Source organism: Musa acuminata, chromosome BXJ1-6 (genome assembly GCF_036884655.1).
Source record: "Musa acuminata AAA Group cultivar baxijiao chromosome BXJ1-6, Cavendish_Baxijiao_AAA, whole genome shotgun sequence".
Classification (NCBI taxonomy): Eukaryota; Viridiplantae; Streptophyta; class Magnoliopsida; order Zingiberales; family Musaceae; genus Musa; species Musa acuminata.
Window position 1 is genome coordinate 33,933,460 of NC_088332.1, and position 20,774 is coordinate 33,954,233.

Consider the following 20,774-nt stretch of genomic DNA (forward strand, 5'->3'; position numbering starts at 1 on the left):
CTTTATTTTCCTATGAAATGGTGACAAACACAATTATCTAACACATATTACTATCAAGATCAATCAATAACAATATCTCTACGACACTTCAAGTAAACCAATTCCAGAAAAACAAATAGAATGAAATGTGACCTTCCTACTTCTGTTGTCAGTGAACAAGGGACATAGAGTAGTCCCTTGGTGAGACACTACTAAGTTAAGGCCAACTGCATGTGTCAACTTAGATTTTGACATGACAAAAGCTGTGATGTTGAATCTCTCATTATTATGGACCATGAAAGATGAAGGTAAAAGGTCTTTCAGTCAGTCCGAGACAGGATGAGCCACCAACTTCAGGACCAGTAACCATGAAAGTTTGCCTGTGCCTACTCAAAAGCTTCCTAAAGGTAAATAACAAAACCAGTGGAATAAATGAGCTTCTGATATAGCAGCCTAGAGGTTTCGAAGTGTATACAGTTAGGTACCCTGCAATAGCATTACAGAGGTCTAGCGTCAATTATATCTGGCATTAGCCAATAAAGTGCAGCCACATGGGATGAATTTCCAATAAGCTTCTAGTTTAGAAGCAAGGCCAATTTACCACCAGTGGATGCTTCGATTGCAGGCATCAAGTCACTTAACAACCAATAGATCCATGCTTTCTAAATAACTATTAGCAGCAACAAAGAATTGGACGGTATACTTTCATCGGCAACCCACCTGATGAGTTCTTTAACTTAGTGATATCACACACTGATTAACAAACCCGATTTCAAACTGCAATGTCATGCATGAGTCATGTGAAAATTACTGAATTACAGCTTACCCAGTTTTATCCAAGTAGCATACCACATACTGTTTGAGATATAACAATAAGTCTGTAAATGTTATAATTCTGTATTTTAAGCACCAAGGAGATGATACATGTTAACCTGTCAATCCACTGAGGTACATGCTGACTATAAAATTTATTAATCAATCTCAATCTGCCTTGGGTGGAATATGATTACCTCCAGTTGCGATCTTGTACAGATAGAATAGAGACATTAAAGCACTGCACAAGTAATTTAGAAATAGTCAGAACCACTCGCATGGTATCCTAAGTGCTATAATTTTACTTTGATGTGGTTGAAAATAAAAAAGATCATGCATCTTCTATCACTTGTTGTATAAGAAGAAAACTTCAGCAATTATTTTAGAGTGGAAAAACTGTTATAGAAAACATGCAATAAATCCTGTTATAGTGATGAATTGGACAGAAATAAGCTTGCTGCTACTAGAAGAGATAGAAAATTGTTATTGATTCCTTTTCTGAAATCAAGAAAAGAAAACAAAGCGATAGTCTTCAGACTCATACTGTTAAGTTCGCAAGGAAGTTTTGCTTTCAAATTTAACTTTCAAATATCCTAGAAAGCTTTAGCTAGTCAGATAAAATAATAAACAGTTGGCATGCTGAAAAAGACTATAAACTTGTTCAGACCAAAGCTTAAGAAACATTTACTCATGTGCTAATATATAAATTCTATTCCTATACTCCCACACATTAACTTATGGAGCGTTAGGTTAACCAGTTTATCTTAGTAGATTATTGTAAGACAAATCAAATGATTAAGGAATATTAGCTGACAAAGTTTTGCAGCAAAGTCTGACATGATTACATCCATGATCACTATTCTTCAGGTCAATCCCACAAGGTGAAGCTTGTCCCTAGCTCAACTGTAATTTAGTTTCTATTTTGAGTGAGCATAAGATGATGAAGCCTAAGTCTACATCAGGCCTAAAACCTTCTCTCTCGTTTTAAGAAGGTTCAACTTCACCCTCGAGATTACCAGGACCTGTATTCAATAGTTGATTGCTTGGGAGAAGCCCAAAAGCATAGGACTGCAGAAAATATTTGCACAAAACTTAGATAATGCAGGACTTTATGTTAGTGAAAGAATTTAGATTATATTTTAGTGACATTTTTTCTGTTATCATTGTAAATATGATGATCTTACAAAGCTAAATAACTCAGGTATATTAGTTAAGAGGTTGTCTGATTTACAAGATTGAGCCATTTTATAAAATCTCACCAATCTTATGAACATGACTCATCCTCATACCAAATATACTTTGTAAATTGCCAATTTAAAATCTGATGCAAAAGGTATAACACAACTTAAAAATAATGATATGAGTAGCACTTGCCTTCTCTCCTCATCTTATATTATGTTACAAGTTGTATTTAAGAAAATGCATCAACTAAATGGGAGCATCTCATGCCTTAAAACATCCATTCCCCTTTCTGTCTTACATTCTCTATTAAGATAGATCCCTTTCTCATTTCCTAGGTGTAAGTTCAGAAAAAAGCAACTAAAAAAGTCATGAAAGAAAGGTTCAATTAAAGAGAAAAAAAAAAAAAGATACTACAAGATCAAAATAATTAATTCAGAGTATATGAAACACAAGAATGCACAAAGTGATGCATGCTTAGAAGCATAATACACAAAGTACGAACCCTGCCCTCATATGTTGCCAAGTGTTGGAGTTCTAGTATATAAGACAAACATGGGAACTTACCGTAGTTCTCGACACAGTTTGAAGAGAAAAGGAAACTCAAACATACCTGAGAACGGCAACTACTCCAGCTGGCATTATCTTGGAGGTTTCGAGGTATCTTTTCCCCATAACAAATGTTAGGGCAAGGGCACAAACTGTCGAGAGGTAATAACAAATGAAGAGAGTATAAGCCAAAAACTTAAGACAAGAAAACCAACAAATGGAGCATAAGGTTGAACTTAAATTAATATTAAGCATGCCAATAACTATCAATTTGAGAAGCTTAAGTCAAAAGGACAAGCACAAAAAAACTATGGCAATTTAAACAGAAAAATACAAAAATTGAAACAAAACCATTTTGGTTTGAAGATGTCATTATTTTCAATTAAGCACATGAGTCTCAACATTTGAAATTGTGCCTTTAAACTATATGATAGCTAACTTCTGAGAAGAAGAACCATCATAATTGAATAACCTTTTGATTAACCAGTATTACAAAATAAGACTCCAAAATCGAAAAGGAATCAACAGTTAACAAAATAGAGTAACAGTCCGTATAGGGGCATTGACCTGCTTCTAAAATTAGCCAATAAGCATACAACTAAGGTGAACATTGAAAATTGTAGAATATTACATTTAGGGTAGGTTTTAATTGCCACAAACATATCTGGAGGAATCAAAAGTATACTTATTTTACAACTGGAAGCCAACCAATATTTAGTACCATACCCTACCATAAGGGGACCCTTTGAGTACAGGAATCATATTTTATAGAAAGACACGTATACCTTTGGCTGCTCACAAGGATCCAACCCTTACAAAAGGAAGCAACCAACATCAGGAGCTCAAGATCGTGTAGAATTGTAGAAGAGAAAGGTTCGAAGCCCTTAAATAATTTCATCAAATTATCAAAGGCTCATCTACATCAGTGGCTTCGCTGGTGCTTATGAAATTCGACAAATGTATCAAAGGCTACGGTTCTAACCCTACCAAATGAAAAACAAGAATCCTCATTCCAATAACCTATGCCTAAAGCCCGCTCATATATTGTCGGCAATTCTAATGTCCTCTATGTTGGTCCAGCCCATATGTGGGCTTGGACAATTGGGCTTATTGAGACCAAATCACTAAATGAAGGCAGAAAACAAGAGGAAGGGTTCGGTGCAGCGTGAGTGGGTAATGAACGTGATATGAACGGCGACAGCACACGGCAAGAGAGAGAAAAGAAGAGAGAGAAGGAGAGAGAAATATTAGGTTTCTGAGTTTTCTGCTTGACGATCGATGGCCAAACGTTGTCAGTTTTGACCCAAATTTTATACGGAGAATCCTTGCAGTAAGCTCTACAATCCTAACGGTGCTGATCTACATTTTACCCTCTCTGAGGTACTTTCCTGCTATACCCACTTTGTGAGACCTAGAATTCTCTTATGAGGAGATCCATCCTATGTGATGAAGATATGTTATTCTTGAGCCAAGATCTATGATCTTGATGTTATTGTGATCCTCTTGTTATTCTAGATAAGACCTATTGTAAACCTGTTATCATTACTATTGATAGTGAAAATTTGAGGTGGACTATGGTCCCGTAGTTTTTCTCACATTGGGTTTTCCACGTTAAAAGATTTGGTCTCACTATGTGATTGATTTTTTGCTCTATTGTTTATGCTCTGCTGGTTGATATTTTCATTTGGATATCAAGTTGGTATTTTGATAAGGAACCCATTTTGATACACAAAGAGGGAAAAGAATATTCCGCTTTAATGGGCTTTTTTTTCCCAATAAGTGGTATCAGAGCAACAGGTTGTTTGGTGCTAGTTTTTCTTGTGTGATTGAAATGGAGCAATCAGATTGTATGATTAAATTGAACTCATCAAATTATTCTACTTGGAGGCGTCTGATGGAAGATTTGATTTATTGCAAAGATTTGTATAAGCCTATCAAGGTTAAAGATAAACTTTCTACTATGGACGATGAAGAATGAGAAGTTCAACATAGAAAAGTTATTGCCTATATTAGAAGATGAATGGATATAAACTTGAATGAGCATATTTCTGATGAAACCAGAGCTGATGTTGTTTGGCAAAGGTTAGAAAATCTCTTTGTGAAGAAGACAGTAGGAAATAGAATTTCTCTCCTCAGAAGACTTGTAAATTTGAAGTATAAAGATGGTGGTAATATTGTTGAGCATATAAGCCTATTTCAGAACCTTGCAAACAAGCTGGTTGCTATGGAAATGAATATAGATGATGAGATGCAAGGATTACTACTTCTCAGCTCATTACCAGAAAGTTGGGAAACATATGTGATGACAATTTGTAACTCCACGCCAGAGGGGACTCTAACTATAGATATGGTTAAAGATAGTTTGCTAAATGAAGATGCCAAAAGGAAAGAACAGGGTGAATCTTCTTCTGGGGTATTTGTTACTAAAAAACAAGAAAGACGTGGAAGAAGTCATAGCAGAAATCCACATGGTTATAGAGGAAGATCCAAGTCTAGAAGAGATATCAAATGTTTTCATTGTAACAGGCCAGGTCACATGAAGAAAGAGTGTAGGTTTTGGAAGCGATAACATAATGAAATGAAGAAAAATGAGAAAGAGACCAATACAGTTGCTGCTGAAGGTAATATCACTATTGTCTGTGATGAAGGTTGTGTTAGTCTTGTAGCTCAGGACAGTAATTGGGTAATTGATTCTAGTGCTTCATTTTATGTCACTTCTCATGGTGATTTTTTTAGATCTTACATTGTTGGTGATTTTAGTAATGTCAGAATGGGAAACAGTGGTATATCTAAGATTGTGGTTATTAGAGATATTTGCTTAGAGACCAATATTGGGAGCAAATTGATACTCAAAGATGTAAGACATGTTCCAGATATTCGTCATAACTTGATATCTACAAGTAGACTTGATGATGAAGGCTTTGCATATTATTTTGGTGAAAGTAAATAGAAACTCACTAAAGGTTCTCTAATTGTGGCAAGAGGAAAGAAGCTTAACTCTTTTTATGTCATGGAAGCTAAGCTGCACAAAGGAAAGATTAATGCAATTCAAAAAGGTGAAAGTATAAATCTTTGGCATAAGAGGCTTGGACATATCAACGAGAAGGGACTTCAAATTCTTGCTAGAAAGCAGTTCTTACCAGAGTTGCAAGGTACATCTCTTAAATCTTGTGATCATTGCTTAGTTGGAAAAACACATAGAGTTGCATTTCCTACATATCCATCATCTAGAAGATCAGATGTTATTGATTTAGTTCATACTGATGTTTGTACTATGCAAACTAGAACTCTTGGATGTGCTCTTTATTTTGTTACTTTTATTGATGACCATTCTAGAAAAGTGTGGGCTTTTGCTTTGAAATCTAAAGACCAGGTACTCGATGTTTTCAAGGAGTTTCATGTCAGTGTTGAAAGAGAGACTGACAGAAAACTAAAGTGTATTCGATCAGATAATGGTGGCGAGTACAGAGGTCCTTTTGAAAACAGTTCATAAAACTCCTCGACAGAACGGTGTGGCAGAAAGGATGAACAAAACCATTGAAGAAAGGATTAGGTATATGCTTTCCCACCCCAAGTTACCAAAATCATTTTGAGGGGAGGCTATAAGAACTACAGTTGATATGATAAATCTTTCTCCGTCAGTTCCTCTGAAAGGTGATGTTTCAGAGAGAGTATAGAGAGGAAAAGATATATCTTATAATCACTTAAGAGTCTTTGGGTGTAAAGCATTTGTTCATATTCCCAAAGATGAGAGGTCTAAGCTTGATAATAAAGCAAAAGCATGTATCTTCTTGGGATATGGTCATAAAGAGTTTGGGTACAGATTATGGGATCCAGTGAATAAGAAGATTATTAGAAGCAGAGATGTTGTGTTTCTTGAAGACCAATTGTTTGATGATGGTGATAATATTAAGAAGCCAGAAACCTCTGTTTATATTCCTTGGAGTTTGGGTTCAGTCCCTTCACTTGTAGTTCATGATGATCATGGGGAGATGAACAAGAAGATTGTGGTAAGAATACCGGTGATGATACACCTACAGTTGATGATGCTGAACCAACTGAACAAGCACCTCCACCACTAGTTGAGATTCCATTGAGAAGATCCACTAAAGAGCGACAACCATCAACTAGATATCCTCCACATGAGTATGTTATGCTTACTGACGGGGGAGAGCCAGAAACTTACCAAGAAGCTATTCTACATGAGAATAAGAGTGAGTGGGTTAAAGCCATGCAAGAAGAGATGAGATCCTTGCTTGAGAACCACACCTATGACTTGGTAAAATTGCCTAAAGAGAAGAAAGCTCTCAAGAATAAGTGGGTTTACAAATTGAAGACTGAAAACAATAGCTCACAACAAAGATACAAGGCACGACTAGTTGTGAAATGATTTAGTAAGAAGAAAGGTATTGACTTTGAAGAAATATTTTCTCCAATTGTGAAAATGTCCTCTATCCGAGTTGTTCTTGGTTTGGCTGCCCGCTTGAATTTAGAAGTTGAGCAACTTGATGTAAAAATAACATTTCTTCATGGTGACTTAGAAGAAGAAATTTACATGGAGCAACCAGAAGGTTTCAAAGTCAAGGGAAAAGAAAATATGGTGTGTAAGCTTAGGAAAAGCTTATATGGACTCAAACAGGCACCTAGACAGTGGTATAAGAAGTTTGATTCCTTTATGATGAGCCAAGGGTATGATAGAACCACATCTGATCATTGTGTGTTTATGAAAAAATTTTCAGATGATGTTTTTATTATTTTACTGTTATATGTTGATGATATGCTGATTGTTGGTCATGATGTTAGAAAAATTGGAAAGCTTAAAAGAGAGCTAAGTAAGTCTTTTGCCATGAAAGACTTGGGATCGGTGAAACAAATACTTGGCATGAAGATTCTTCGTGATAGGAAGAAAAGGAAGATTTAGCTATCTTAGGAGATTTACATTGAAAATATTCTTAAAAGATTCAACATGAGTAAAGTCAAAGCAGTTTGTTCTCCACTTGCAGGTCATTTCAAGCTTAGTTCGAAACAATATCCTACAAGTGAAAAAGAAAAAAAAGAAATGTCCAGAGTGCCTTACTCATCTGCAGTAGGTAGTTTGATGTATGCTATGGTTTGTACTAGGCCAGATATAGCTCATGCAGTTGGAGTTGTCAACCGATTTCTCTCTAATCCTGAAAAGGAACATTGGGCAGTAGTGAAATGGATATTAAGATATCTAAGAGGTACTTCCAGGTTATGTTTATGTTTTGGTAATGATGAACCTGTGTTAGAAGGGTACACAGATACAGACATGGCAGATAATACTGATTCCAGGAAGTCCACTTCGGGATTCTTGATGACATTTGCAGGGGGAGCAGTCTCTTGGCAATCAAAGTTACAGAATTGTGTTGCTCTATCAACCACAGAAGCATAATACATAGCAATTACTGAAGCCTGCAATGAAGCTTTATGGATGAAAAAGTTTTTACAGGAATTGAGCTTGAAACAGGAAGGATATACTATTGAATAGTCAGAGTGTCATTCACCTCTCTAATAATTCAACATACCATTCTAGATCCAAGCATATTGATGTGAGATATCACTGGATTCATGATGTGCTTGAGTTGAAAGAATTACAGTTAGAAAAAGTGCATACCAATGAGAATGGTTCAGATATGTTGACAAAGTCTTTGCCTAAAGAGAAGCTTGAAGCATGTAGGTAAAGAGCGGGCTTGGTACAACCCAGCATATGAGCTGAAGGGGGAGAATTGTTGGGTCCAGCCCATATGTGGGCTTAGACAATTGGGCCTATTGAGCCCAAATCACTAATTGAAGGCAGAAAACAAGATGAAGGGTTCGGTGCAGCGTGAGTGGGTAATGAACATGGTATGAACGGCGGCAGCACATGGTAAGAGAGAGAAAAGAAGAGAGAGAAGGAGAGAGAAATATTAGGTTTCTGAGTTTTTTACTTAACGATCGGTGGCCAAACGTTGTCAGTTTTGACCCAAATTTTATACGGAGAATCCTTGCAGTAAGCTCTACAATCTTAACGGTGTCGATCTACATTTTACCCTCTCTGAGGTACTTTCCTGCTATATCCACTTTGTGAGACCTAGAATTCTCTTATGAGGAAATCCATCCTATGTGATGAAGATATGTTATTCTTGAACCAAGATCTATGATCTTGATGTTATTGTGATCCTCTTGTTATTATAGAGAAAACCTATTGTAAACCTGTTATCATTACTATTGATAGTGGAAATTTGAGGTGGACTACGGTCTCGTGGTTTTTCCCACATTGAGTTTTCCACATTAAAAGATTTGGTCTCACTGTATGATTGATTTTTTGCTCTATTGTTTATGCTATGTTGGTTGATATTTTTATTTGGACATCAAGTTGGTATTTTGATGAGGAACCCATTTTCAAACACAAAGAGAAAAAGAATATTCCGCTTTAACGGACTTTTTTTCCGACACTCTAACATCTAAATCATCTAATAGAGAAGAAAATATAAAATTAAATGTTCCATGAACAAGAATCAATGAATAAAGACCTCATCAAATTCAAGATTGTTCTCCTCTAAGATCAGATTCAAACAACAGGCACGATAATCAATATAGCCATATCGCCTGTTCAGACAAAAAGAAAAAACTGACAAACATAAATAATCCAAGAAATTGCAACAAGATCTGATCATTATCAAAGAAAGGAGCAAAGAAACGAAGGATGCGAGGTTTAAAGAAATGACTCGGATCAGCTGATCCAGGAGGTTTCCTACCGGTTTCGAGGCCGAAGGCAAGGTAGGAGTTGCGGCGCTTCTCGAAGGCCTTGAGGCTAACGAACCCGGCGAGGAGGAGGACGAGGCCGGAGCCCGCGCCGCCCGCGAGCGACGCGGTGCTCCCTCGGCGGGCGTAGCCGACGATGCCGCCGACGAGGACGAGGAGTCCGTACGGGATCGTGAAGCAAAAGTCGTGCATCTCTCTTAGCAAGACCGGTCGATGGGGGAGAGAGAGAGAGAGAGCCGAAAAAGATTTGCTTGAGATGGATCGTTGGACGGTTTCTTGGTTATATGTACGCTTTCTGAACAAAACAGAGAAGAATTGGAGTTGAGGTGTCGACGGGGATATTTTGACCAGTGAACAAATTAAAAAGTGTGGCGGCCACATGGCACGAAGATTGCAGGTGTAAAGAAACCATGGCTGCTAATTTTGGACCAAAAAACATGGTTTGATTTGTCACATAAATGTTTGATTTTACAAGTCAAATCGGTAGCAATTGGTTGGCAGGAAATGTCGAATTTTCTCATAATTTGACTTTTATCTCATAAGAAATTTGATTGACAATCTCTTGATGATTCTTCAAAATTTCGGGTTTTTGGTTTCGTGATCGACCTTCATACTTAATAATAGATGAATGACTGAAGACCAACAAATAGTCAAAAGCAAAAACTATTATTATATCTAATAAGTAAGAAAAATTAATCAGAATCTTGTCCTGATTCCATTTCAGACTTCAAATTTTTTCAAGACTATTTGATTATTTATGACCTATAACTGCATTTGCTTGAATTTCTTTTATTTCCATTTGATATTCATCTCTCTAGTATTATTAATTCTTAGTGTGTGTATATATATATATATATATATATATATATATATATATATATATAAGAAAACCAGAGCTAAGTTGCATTGCTTTTCTGAGTGTTATAAATGTAAGAGTCATATTAAAATAATCTCAACACAAAATTCAGAAGATCATTTAAACTTTATCAGACCTCTAATTATATATTATGTCAATTATTTTTTAAAAATATTATTTAATTTTTATTTTAATTAAACTATGCATCAACCTTGTTGTTGGTTCAGGGATCCACCTTGCTAAAGTTTATTTTCGATCTACACATTAAAGTTTAATTTGGAAAAAAAATAAAATCTAATCTTTCACTGCCTCGATGATTGGCGCAAGGATCCTCTGACACAAACCTTTTACCTTATGTTGCTGCAAGCTCGTACTTGATTGTATTGTCATCGGATTAATTATAGATGATTTCTTAGAGTTAAATTTTTTTAATATTTCGATCTTTATATTTAAAAAATATATATTAACATCACTATAATTATGAAAATAAAACTTTCAATCCTATTTACTCTAATGCTATCGATTTTACCGATGAAAACTATAGCATGTGACAGCATGTACAAAAATAACACGAAAATGATAAAAAAAAAAAAAAAAAAGATAATTTTAATAATCCAATTATATATATTTTTTTTAATTAAGATTTTTTGGTCAACTATTTATCAAAACTATTATGAGTTAATAGTTCTAATTAAACACAATAGGCTTTTTATTTATCCCATGTCAACAGAAAGATATTGAATGAGTTAGTTTTTGGATATTAAAATTATCTTTTTTCATTATTTTTAGATTATTCTTATACGTTTAAGATAAATAATATTAAATATTTCACTTTCATAATTATAAAAAATATTAATATAAATTTTTTAAATTTGAAGACCAAAATACTAAAACAAAAATCTAACAGATAATCTTTAATTAGTCAACTCTAAGTTCACCATCCCTTAGCTCATCTCGGAAAAGAAAAACCACCTTAATTGGATGCACGTCACATGGCTAGGGCTCAAGAACCTTGCTCTTGCCATCGTTGCCCACGTGAACTTTCAAACTGGGCTCTCTGTTCGTCCTCTTGAGAAAAAGCTACGAGCAAAGAAATGTTTAGACATTTCAGTAGCACTGTTGGACGCTTGGGCTAGAGATGTTTCTGCCAACCGTGACAACAACATTGTGTTACTTACAGTGGTTGAAAAGCTATGAATTTAACGAACTTCAAAAATCCATAAGAAAAAGAACCAATCTACAACTCTTACCATAAACAGACTCTGCTTTGCCGTTCTTTTGTTCTGAAAACAAAGATCATCTTGATGATCGTAGAGATTGTGCATCAGATATAGAAAAATCTGACGTAAATGTAATGATATACAAAGGCTAGTTGAGTGCTTCTCAAAAGTCGAAATTTATTAGGGTTTGGGGACTCAGATCGGTAGAGCAGCAATTTCAAATGGGGTTGTGGTTAACAAGCTGCAGAAAAAGGAATTCCAATCCACCATCAATGTCGGCATGCTATCTGCTACCTCTTAAAAGATCCAATCTCTCTCCTTGTATCCTAGCGTTGGAGAGTGAGAGGCCTTCAAGACGATCATTTCTTTTCGATCCTCTGTAAATTTTAAGCACGGTAGTCTAAAAGTCGGAGAGGATCTCCCCGAGGGCAACTATTTCTCTTTCCGTCTCAACCTTCCCCCTCATTTCACCAAATTAATATTTTTATATACATATTTTTAATTCAAATCAAATGAATAGTATAGATATTGGTAGAGGATTGGTTGACCTATTTTGTAGGGATCCTTTTATACAGGCAATACAATTTGTTTTTAATTTGGTATTTAGATCTTTGATTCAATGGAATGACAAGTTTTGTCTCGATATAGAGTTCCTTTAATTTTATGTCAAATTCCTTTCGACTCTACTATTTATTTTCTTTTTAAATAAAGATAGATTGTTGGATAGAAAAATAAGAGCTTTAAAAGCGAAAACATGTATATTTATATTTTAAATAAAGAGTGTATGATAGAAATTTTTTTCTTCTCTTTTGTTTTGCCAAAGAAAACTGAAAAATTATAAATCAAAACTTAAGATACAATTTTCCCGATTTGCCGAACCAAAAAAATCTACTGGACTAAAATTTCCTCTATTAATTTTCTGTGAAAGGAAGCTTCGGTATAAAATGTTTGTTGACCTTTCCAATGCTTTGGTTTATAAACCAAAGCTTTTATAAACCAAAGAATTTTAAAAAAAAACTCTGGTTTCCAAAGATAAGGACAATCAACGACTTTCCTGTTGGAAGGTTCTTGGCTCCAACCAAATGTTCATACCGATCCTGATTTTTTTTTTATTTGTGTTCTCAAGGATTTTATTATTATTATTATTATCATTATTATTATTATTATTATTATTATTATTATTATTATTATTATTATCATCATATATTTCTTTTTTAGGGACAAAGAGTGTGGATTTGAGAGGTTAAAGTAATTCTCAAGGATTTTACTTTTTCCGGTCAATTGATAATGATATGTCCGACCAATTGATAATTTCCATTCCATTTTTATACTTTTTCCGATCAATTGATAAACAATTATGCTTTATCTGTTACCGATCAATAATCTCCGTGTCTCCTTCTTGCGCATGGATCGTAGGCTGTTGCCACCCAAAGAAAATTGACCTCCGATGATTGAAGTAAATGCCCCCAAAGCAGTCTTCCTATTTATAATTCCTCTCGTCGACAATAAATATGAAATCAGAGTAGTTATATTTAAGAAAACATTCATCTATTAATTTCCCATGAAAGGAAGTGTAAAAATATGTAAATGGAATCTCATCTACTGGACTAATCCTTTAAATGCAATGACTTTAATCCAAAATACAATAAAAACACAAATGCAAACCGAAATACAAAAGTAATAAAGAATAAATATAAATCAAGAACAATTATGCTTGGTCTTTGTGTGTTCCTCTCTGAGTCGACGATCTCTCTCAGATCCTTTATCCTTTAGGAAGGAGATATACTCTTATGTAATACGTCAATTGCACTAGTAATCTATCATGGACTTAGATGATTTTGTTTAAGTTATGTAATATCCTTGCATGTTCATTCACAAAAGACTAATTTTTTTGAAATATCTTATGATCCCTTCAAAAGTTTTAAAACAATACTCTTATGTCTTTATTCTAACAACAAACTCTCATTCTAAGTGCTAACGTTTTACTCCGACGAGCAAGCCTACCTGATAAGAACAAATGAGGATTATAGAAAAAAATATATTATCAGCTTTACAAGTGATTGTTGAATGCATGTTAAAATAGCAATGTAACTATATTGCATTGCAAAAAAAAATTAAAATTTGACTTATGCATATAGAATATAAGAACTTAATAATTGATGGGTTAGAGAAAATGTTTACTCGGAATCTTATAAGTAAACATTTTAAAAAACACTTGATAGATAATATAAATTATAAATATATATTTCATAAGTTTTGAATGGTTACGTGACAAAAGGTTCAAGGTATTATAGCACGAAAAAAAAGTCTCCGTATGTATCTAAATGGTACTATTGTAAAGCAAGACAGTGAATCAAACCCTAGATATCATTCTAAAGACCTATCTAGTCATAATTGTCCGAAGTAATTAAGGATCAAGTATTCGATGTAATGTGAATTAACATATACATTGATCACAATTATCGATAAGTACTACACAGTTAGTTATATTAGCAACAATTAAATTTCTTTTTTGTGTTAAATTTTTTAATACAAAGATGAATTTTAAGAATGAATTATGTAAAATAGTGAACTAATAAGTCAAACATAATTCTTATCATATTTAAAACTAACACAAGTGAAAATGTTACTAATGAATTCTGGATTCGTCCTAGATAACTCGTTTGCACTTAAAAGATTAATCTTAAATGCTTCTAATATACTTATGATTTATTTTGTGACATCAGGTGCAATATCACATGTAGAAACTTTATTCAATTTTTTTTTATGAAGCATAAAGTAAGACATTAATAACGTTTACACTTAATGAAAACACTTGTAAATGAAGGTCCGTTTTAAGTGATTTCTAGGAAGAGTAGTTCAAGCGTGATTCTTTACAAATTGATTAAGCTCCTTATGAATTGCAAAAATCGATGAGTCAACTTAGCATCAATGCATTTTGATTTAATTTACTAAATTAACATAATATTTGTACAAATATTTACTAAAGGTGTACTGGTGTCTACACTTTTTCCGATGCACCCAATATCAAGTTCTTTTTTTATGTGCATATACATATTTTTTTAATATAATAAACTGTGATGTAGTTCAAGACTCATCATTCAAATTCAAATTCAAATTCAGTGTTTTAAAATCAAGTTATCCAGATTTTTCTTAGATTAAATAGCATCATTAAAAATAACATGAAAGAATTTTTTAACAATTGAAGTCATTTTGTTGAAGCCTTTATATGCTTAAGAGGTAGTAGGACACTAAAAAATTATGCCTTCATCAAATTTTTTGTAAGGTCAAAATGTCTTTTAGAGTAAGATATTTACAAATGAAAAACTTAAAATATAAAATATTAATGTTTTAAAGTATCCATCTTACTGGAACAATTATACCATATAATAAAAGTGATATGAATCTTTCTTTTAGTAAACTTGGATGAAACTAATATCTATTTCTAACAGTACAAAAACTAATTTAAAGCAACTCTTTTGTATAATAAACCTTGTCATAGCCTCTGGCTTATCCATAATTGCTAAAAAAATAATTCTTTTAATTTTGTTTGTCATTTTTTCTTGAAGATAGCATCCAGATCAATTTTATTGATAGTATAGAAGTGAATTTTATGTTATTTAGTCTTGGTTGATCATGGAATAATAACAAAGCAAAGGGTGACACTATCTAAGACTAGGTGAGAAGATTGCATGTTTAATTTGTTATCGTTGAATCTCATATTTTGATGATGAAATTAATTATAATTTGTTTGATCTAATCTATATGTTGAGAAAAGTGTGTAGGATTAACTATGATAGCAGTAAGACATAAAGCAAGTGTTGTGTCCGGAGTCAAGATCGAGATCTCATTGGGAGTTCAAGAGTTCGTCGGAAGTCCGGACGTTTGTCGGAAGTTCTGCCGGAACCAACCGAGAAGTCCAGGAGCTTGCTAAAGAAGCTCGTCGGAACTTGCTAAGAAGATCGTCGTAAAGTCCAGGAGCTTGCTAGGAGTCCGCTAGAACATTGCCGAGAGTTCATCAGATGTTTGCCAGAAATACACCGGAAGCTCGCCGGAAGAGCAATTGATGCACCGGAACAAAAAGCATTGTAATTATGTCTTAATTATTGTAGTTAGAGTGTAAATTAAGTTAGGATTGGGAGGTAATCTCACTAACTTAATTAGGGTCAACTGGGCCCTTAATAGGGCTGAATTGGGCCGAATTGATCAGCCAATTCAACCCCTGAATTCTTGGCCAATGATGGTATCGCCTGGAAAGTAGTGCCCCCCAGGATATCTGGGCAGTGGTACCACCCAGACTGGGTAGTGGTACTGCCGGTAGTAATGTTGCCGGTGGTGGTACCGCTGTTGTTTGGCGGTGGTACCGTCTAGTGTCAGATCAATGGCGGTAGTACCGCCCAGTAATGGCGGTGACACTTTTTGGCTCCAATTTTGAAGCCATTGGGGCTTATAAAAACCTCACGCTTTTCTGCATGAAAGGTCATAAAAGTATTGGCTTAATCTTGAATTCTTGAGCCATACAAGTGTTATAAAAGTTAGAATTCTCCTTCTTTATCTCTTAGCCTTGTAACCATCCAAGAAAGAGGAGTGAGACTTATAAGGGTTATCTCCTAAACTCGGGAAAAAGAGAAAGTACTCTAAAGAGGTATTCAGTCTTCACCTATTGAAGAAAGGCCTTTAGTGGTTGCCGGTGACCTCGTCGGAGGAGGAATCCGAAAGTGGATGTAGGTCACATTGATCGAACCACTCTAAATTCTTATTTGCTTTTTATTTGTGCAATCTACATTACTGTAAACCTCCTTAATCTTCTTTTGTACTTTTACGAAAGATTTCAAGTTCAACTTCTCTCCGAAACAGATTCAATCGAAACCATTTTCGTCGGAATCGGTTTTAATCGAAACAAACATTTTTTTAAAATCGTGAAAGTTTTCAGCTACACTAATTCATCCCCCCTCTTAGTGCCGCTCTTGATCCTAACAATTGGTATCAGAGCAAGATTCACTCTCATTTGGTCTTAAATCTAAGAGAGATAACATTTGCCAACAACTTAAAGGGTCATTCAATTACATGTCCGCCCATGTTCAATGGGATAGATTACACATATTGGAAGACTAGAATAAGGATCTTCCTAATTTCAATGGATTTCAAATTATGAAATATTATAGAAAATGAATTTCAAAGTTCTTCTCTTCCGATGAATGATTGGAATGAATTGGAGAAGAAGACTTTCACTTTAAATGCAAAGGCTATGAATGCCTTGTTTTATGCCTTAGAAAAAAATAAGTTTAATCGTGTGTCCATTTGTGAAACGATATTTGATATTTGACACACACTCGAAGTGACTCATGAAGGCACTAGTAGAGTGAAGGAGTCAAAAATCAATCTTTTAGTGCATACTTATGAGTTGTTTCGAATGAAACCGAGTGAGACCATTGGAGACATGTATACCCGATTTACGGATGTCATCAATGGTCTAAAAGGACTTAGTAAAAGTTTTTCGGATTTTGAGCTTGTTAATAAAATTCTAAGATCCCTTCCAAAGAGTTGGGACCCTAAAATCATGGTCATTCAAGAGCTTGTTAACTCGCTTTCAAGTTAAGTTTCCGAAAATAGTTTTACGTCGGAAACGATTTCATCGTATGAACTTCGTTTTAAATCGTTGAAAGTTTTCCGCTGCACTAATTCACCCCCCCCCCCCATTTTAGTACTCTTGATCCTAACAATTGGTATCAGAGCCTCGTTATTTCTCACTTGGATTAACACCTAAGAGAAATGACTCTTTTCGGCAACCAAGAGGGTCACTCTCTCATTCGTTCTCCCTTCTTCAATGGGACTGACTACACTTATTGAAAAACTCGAATGAGAGTTTTCTTGCTTTCATTGAATCTTGATTTATGGCATATAGTCGAAAACGAATTTGAAATGTCTTATCTTCCAATGAACCATTGGAATGATTTGGAAAAGAAGACGTTTTCTCTAAATGCAAAGGTTATGAATGTATTGTTTTGTGCCTTAGATAAAAATGAATTCAATCAGGTTTTTTTATGCGAAATGGCTTTCGACATATGGCACACTCTTGAAATCACACACAAAGGCACTTCTAGAGTTAAAGATTCGAAAATCAACTTTTTAATGCATGATTTTGAGCTTTTCGAATGAAGCCGAGCGAAACCATTGTTGACATGTACACCCGTTTTATGGATGTTGTCAATGGTTTAAAAGCTCTTGGCAAATGTTTCTCAAATTTTGAACTTGTTAGTAAAGTTTTACGATCACTTTCTAAAGCTTGGGAATCAAAAGTAACGACAATACAAGAAACAAAAGATTTAAATATTTTTTCACTTGAAGAACTTATTAGTTCATTGATGACATATTAAATGGTGCATAATGCACATGATGAACATGATGAACAAAATCACCTTCCAAAGAACACGAAGAATTTGAGATATAGAATATTTGTAGACCACTCGAGCATAAGTTCAAGTGATGGTGAACTTAAACTACAAATGAAACAAAAATTAAAAAGCAAAAAGAATGAAACTACTTGCTTTGAACGCAAGAAGAACAAAAATTGGGATGAATCGAGCTCCTCCGAAGACGAGGAGAAAATCAAGAAAGGCGAGGTGGAAAACTACGCCTTAACCGCTTTCAATGATACGGTAATTAAAACCCCCTTAATATATTTCGAAATTACATAATGCTTTCCATGATGCATTTTCTTTTTAGTTAGTTTAGAAATTTTTTTAAAATTGTATGTTTAAAAATAAAAATATAAAAAATTATGATCATACTAGTAATTTTGAAAATAATCATGAAAACTGTATGTTTATGATAAACAAAATAATTTTGATTGAAAATATGATATTATACTTAATGCTAATGCATGTTTTGATTTAACATAAATGAAATAGGCATGCTTATATGAAATAGTGTAAGTGTTATGACGATTGTATACTTAATGATGCATAAAAGTGTATTGAAAATATTAAAATTTTGATACCATGATTTGATGATTTTATGCATGAGATTTTAAAGTTATACATGATGATTTCTATGGTTTATTGATCTTGATGGTTTTTATTATGGAATTTATTTTTTGATTCTAAACGATTGATGATATATATTCTTTTTGGCACAAAAAGGACAAAGGCATGCTTGTATGAAACAACTAAATAGAGAAAAGTAATTTTCTTGAAATTTTTTTTTCTCTATCTTGTTGACTTTGATGAATCTATTTTATCATCTTTTTATGAATCTCTTGAAAATGATTTTGATTTGATGATTTGAATTTGAATGGGGTTTATCTTGATTTTTTGAGATTTAAAACTTGAGATTTACTTTATAAAAATTGAGATCTTTTATCCTCAATGTTTCTTTTTGCCATCTACCATCCAAATGAATCATGATTGGTATCATTGCTATATTTCTTCTTGTCGTGTACTAAAGAGAAAATTTTCCTAAATGAATCATGATTTTTCGAAACCATAATTTTTTTTATGATTCATAATGAATTGAGAAATTTTATATGCTTAAATTAATATCTTATTCTCACACAAGATTGAATGAATTTTATCTATATCATGATCTCCTAAGAATTTCTTTCATTTTTTATTTAAAAAGGAGATGTGTCAAAATGAATCATGTCTTTTGGTATTCAAGTGATTTTATCTTTCATGACATGATGCGATTGTATTTATGGATTGTATGCCTTGAAATGATTAAAATATTTTACACTATTTTGTTCTTCTCTACTTCTTTCTTGTTTACAATGATAAAATGGGAAAAATTTTTGATCATGCATGAAAGGATATAATTGCTATAATGAGAATTTTACACTATTACATGCCTTAATAACAAGTTAGAAATTATATGTTTTGGATACAAAAATTTTCATGATGATGAACATGTTTTATCTTCATGATTGTGTTTGAAAATCTATAGCAAAACCATGTCCGAATGCATGAAAGTGTTAAATTTCATTTTCGGATTTTCTTGATCCTAACATGATTTAGTATTTCTCTTTCGGACTTAATGTAGCTTTCATAAGCATATGTCATATCGAGTTTGTTTCATATCATTGATTTTTGACATATGGAATCAATTAACAAATGCATCTCTCATATACTTATCGTGTGAAAAATATTTTTTTTGAGAAATGGATTTGATGAAATGATTCCTTCTTATGAATTCCTTCTTGAAAAAGGAAAATCTTTTTTAACATTTGCAAGGATTTGATTCACATATATATCTTGATCCTTGCAAAAATGGATTTAATCCTAGCAAAAATAAAAATAAATATTTATATCATGTTTGATGATTTTACATTTTAATAATATGCATGAAGAGTTGTAGTGATGATTGATTTATTTTTAATATCATGCATAAAAAAAAGAAAATGTAATTTGACGAAATTGGTACCCTCATGATGTGAAATAAATGATGATTTGGAATCATGCATGTAATGATGATCTTATATTTTATGATTTGGTATGATATATGCAATGATGAAATATTCATGAATTTGAAATGATACATGCAATACTTATGATAATGATGTACATGATGTATTGCATATGATGTGTATCATGAATGCTTTAACCGATGAATGTTTGGTATCATGATCAACATATTGATAAATGCTTAAAAATTGTAATGTTTGAGTATCATGTATGATATGCTCATTAATGATGATTGATTTATTTTTCGGTATCGTGCATAAAAAATAAGGTTTTTAAAATTGTGTATGTTTTAATTTGAATATATAATGATGCACAAATAAGATTAATATTTACCTTTATCATAATCTGAAAATTGATATAAGGGTCTTCCCTTCTTTTTGACAATGACAAAGGGGGAGCAAGAATTTCTAGCATGGACATCATGAAAAGAGGCAAACTATGCTAAACTTGCACTTTGCAACGGAAGCAAAATTACGAGCTTAAACATTGCAAAGGAAGCAAAAATTTGCTAGCTTGCATGTTCTAAAATGTTATAACATTACTAGCTTGCAAGATCTAGAGCTTGCTATCTTGAACATCTTAAGAAACAAAAATTACAAAAGTGCTATCTTGCCTATCTCAAGAAGCAAAACATGCTAACTTGCACATCTAGCAAAGTTGACAAAATTTACATATTTCAAGAAGCAAGAGTTGCCTTCTTAAACATCTCTAATTTGCTAGCTTGCATGATGTAGAAGTTGCTATATCAAAAGAAGCAAAAGTGCTATCTTATATGTTGTAAAACTTGCATATCTAAAACTTGGTAGCTTGAATGTTCTAAGCATAATGTAACACTTGCTAAATTATTTAGCTTCAAAACTGCATGATGATAAAACTTGATATTATGTTTTTCATGCAATGACTTGAACATATATTCCAAACACAAGAATAGTTGGACTTCTTCTTTTTGTTGAT

At 33.5% G+C, this 20,774-nt stretch overlaps 1 protein-coding gene across 1 annotated transcript; it reads right to left on the minus strand.

Annotated features, from left to right (window-relative positions):
• Positions 1 to 749: 749 nt before the first annotated feature.
• On the minus strand, positions 750 to 9,601 carry LOC103988721 (protein FATTY ACID EXPORT 5). Its single transcript, XM_009407339.3, has 3 exons — positions 9,279 to 9,601; positions 2,585 to 2,672; positions 750 to 1,033 (listed from the first exon to the last, which is right to left on the minus strand). The coding sequence occupies exons 1-3, from the start codon at positions 9,475 to 9,477 to the stop codon at positions 961 to 963; spliced, it is 360 nt and encodes a 119-aa protein (XP_009405614.1). The 5' UTR covers positions 9,478 to 9,601; the 3' UTR covers positions 750 to 960.
• Between the last annotated feature and the right edge of the window lie 11,173 nt (positions 9,602 to 20,774).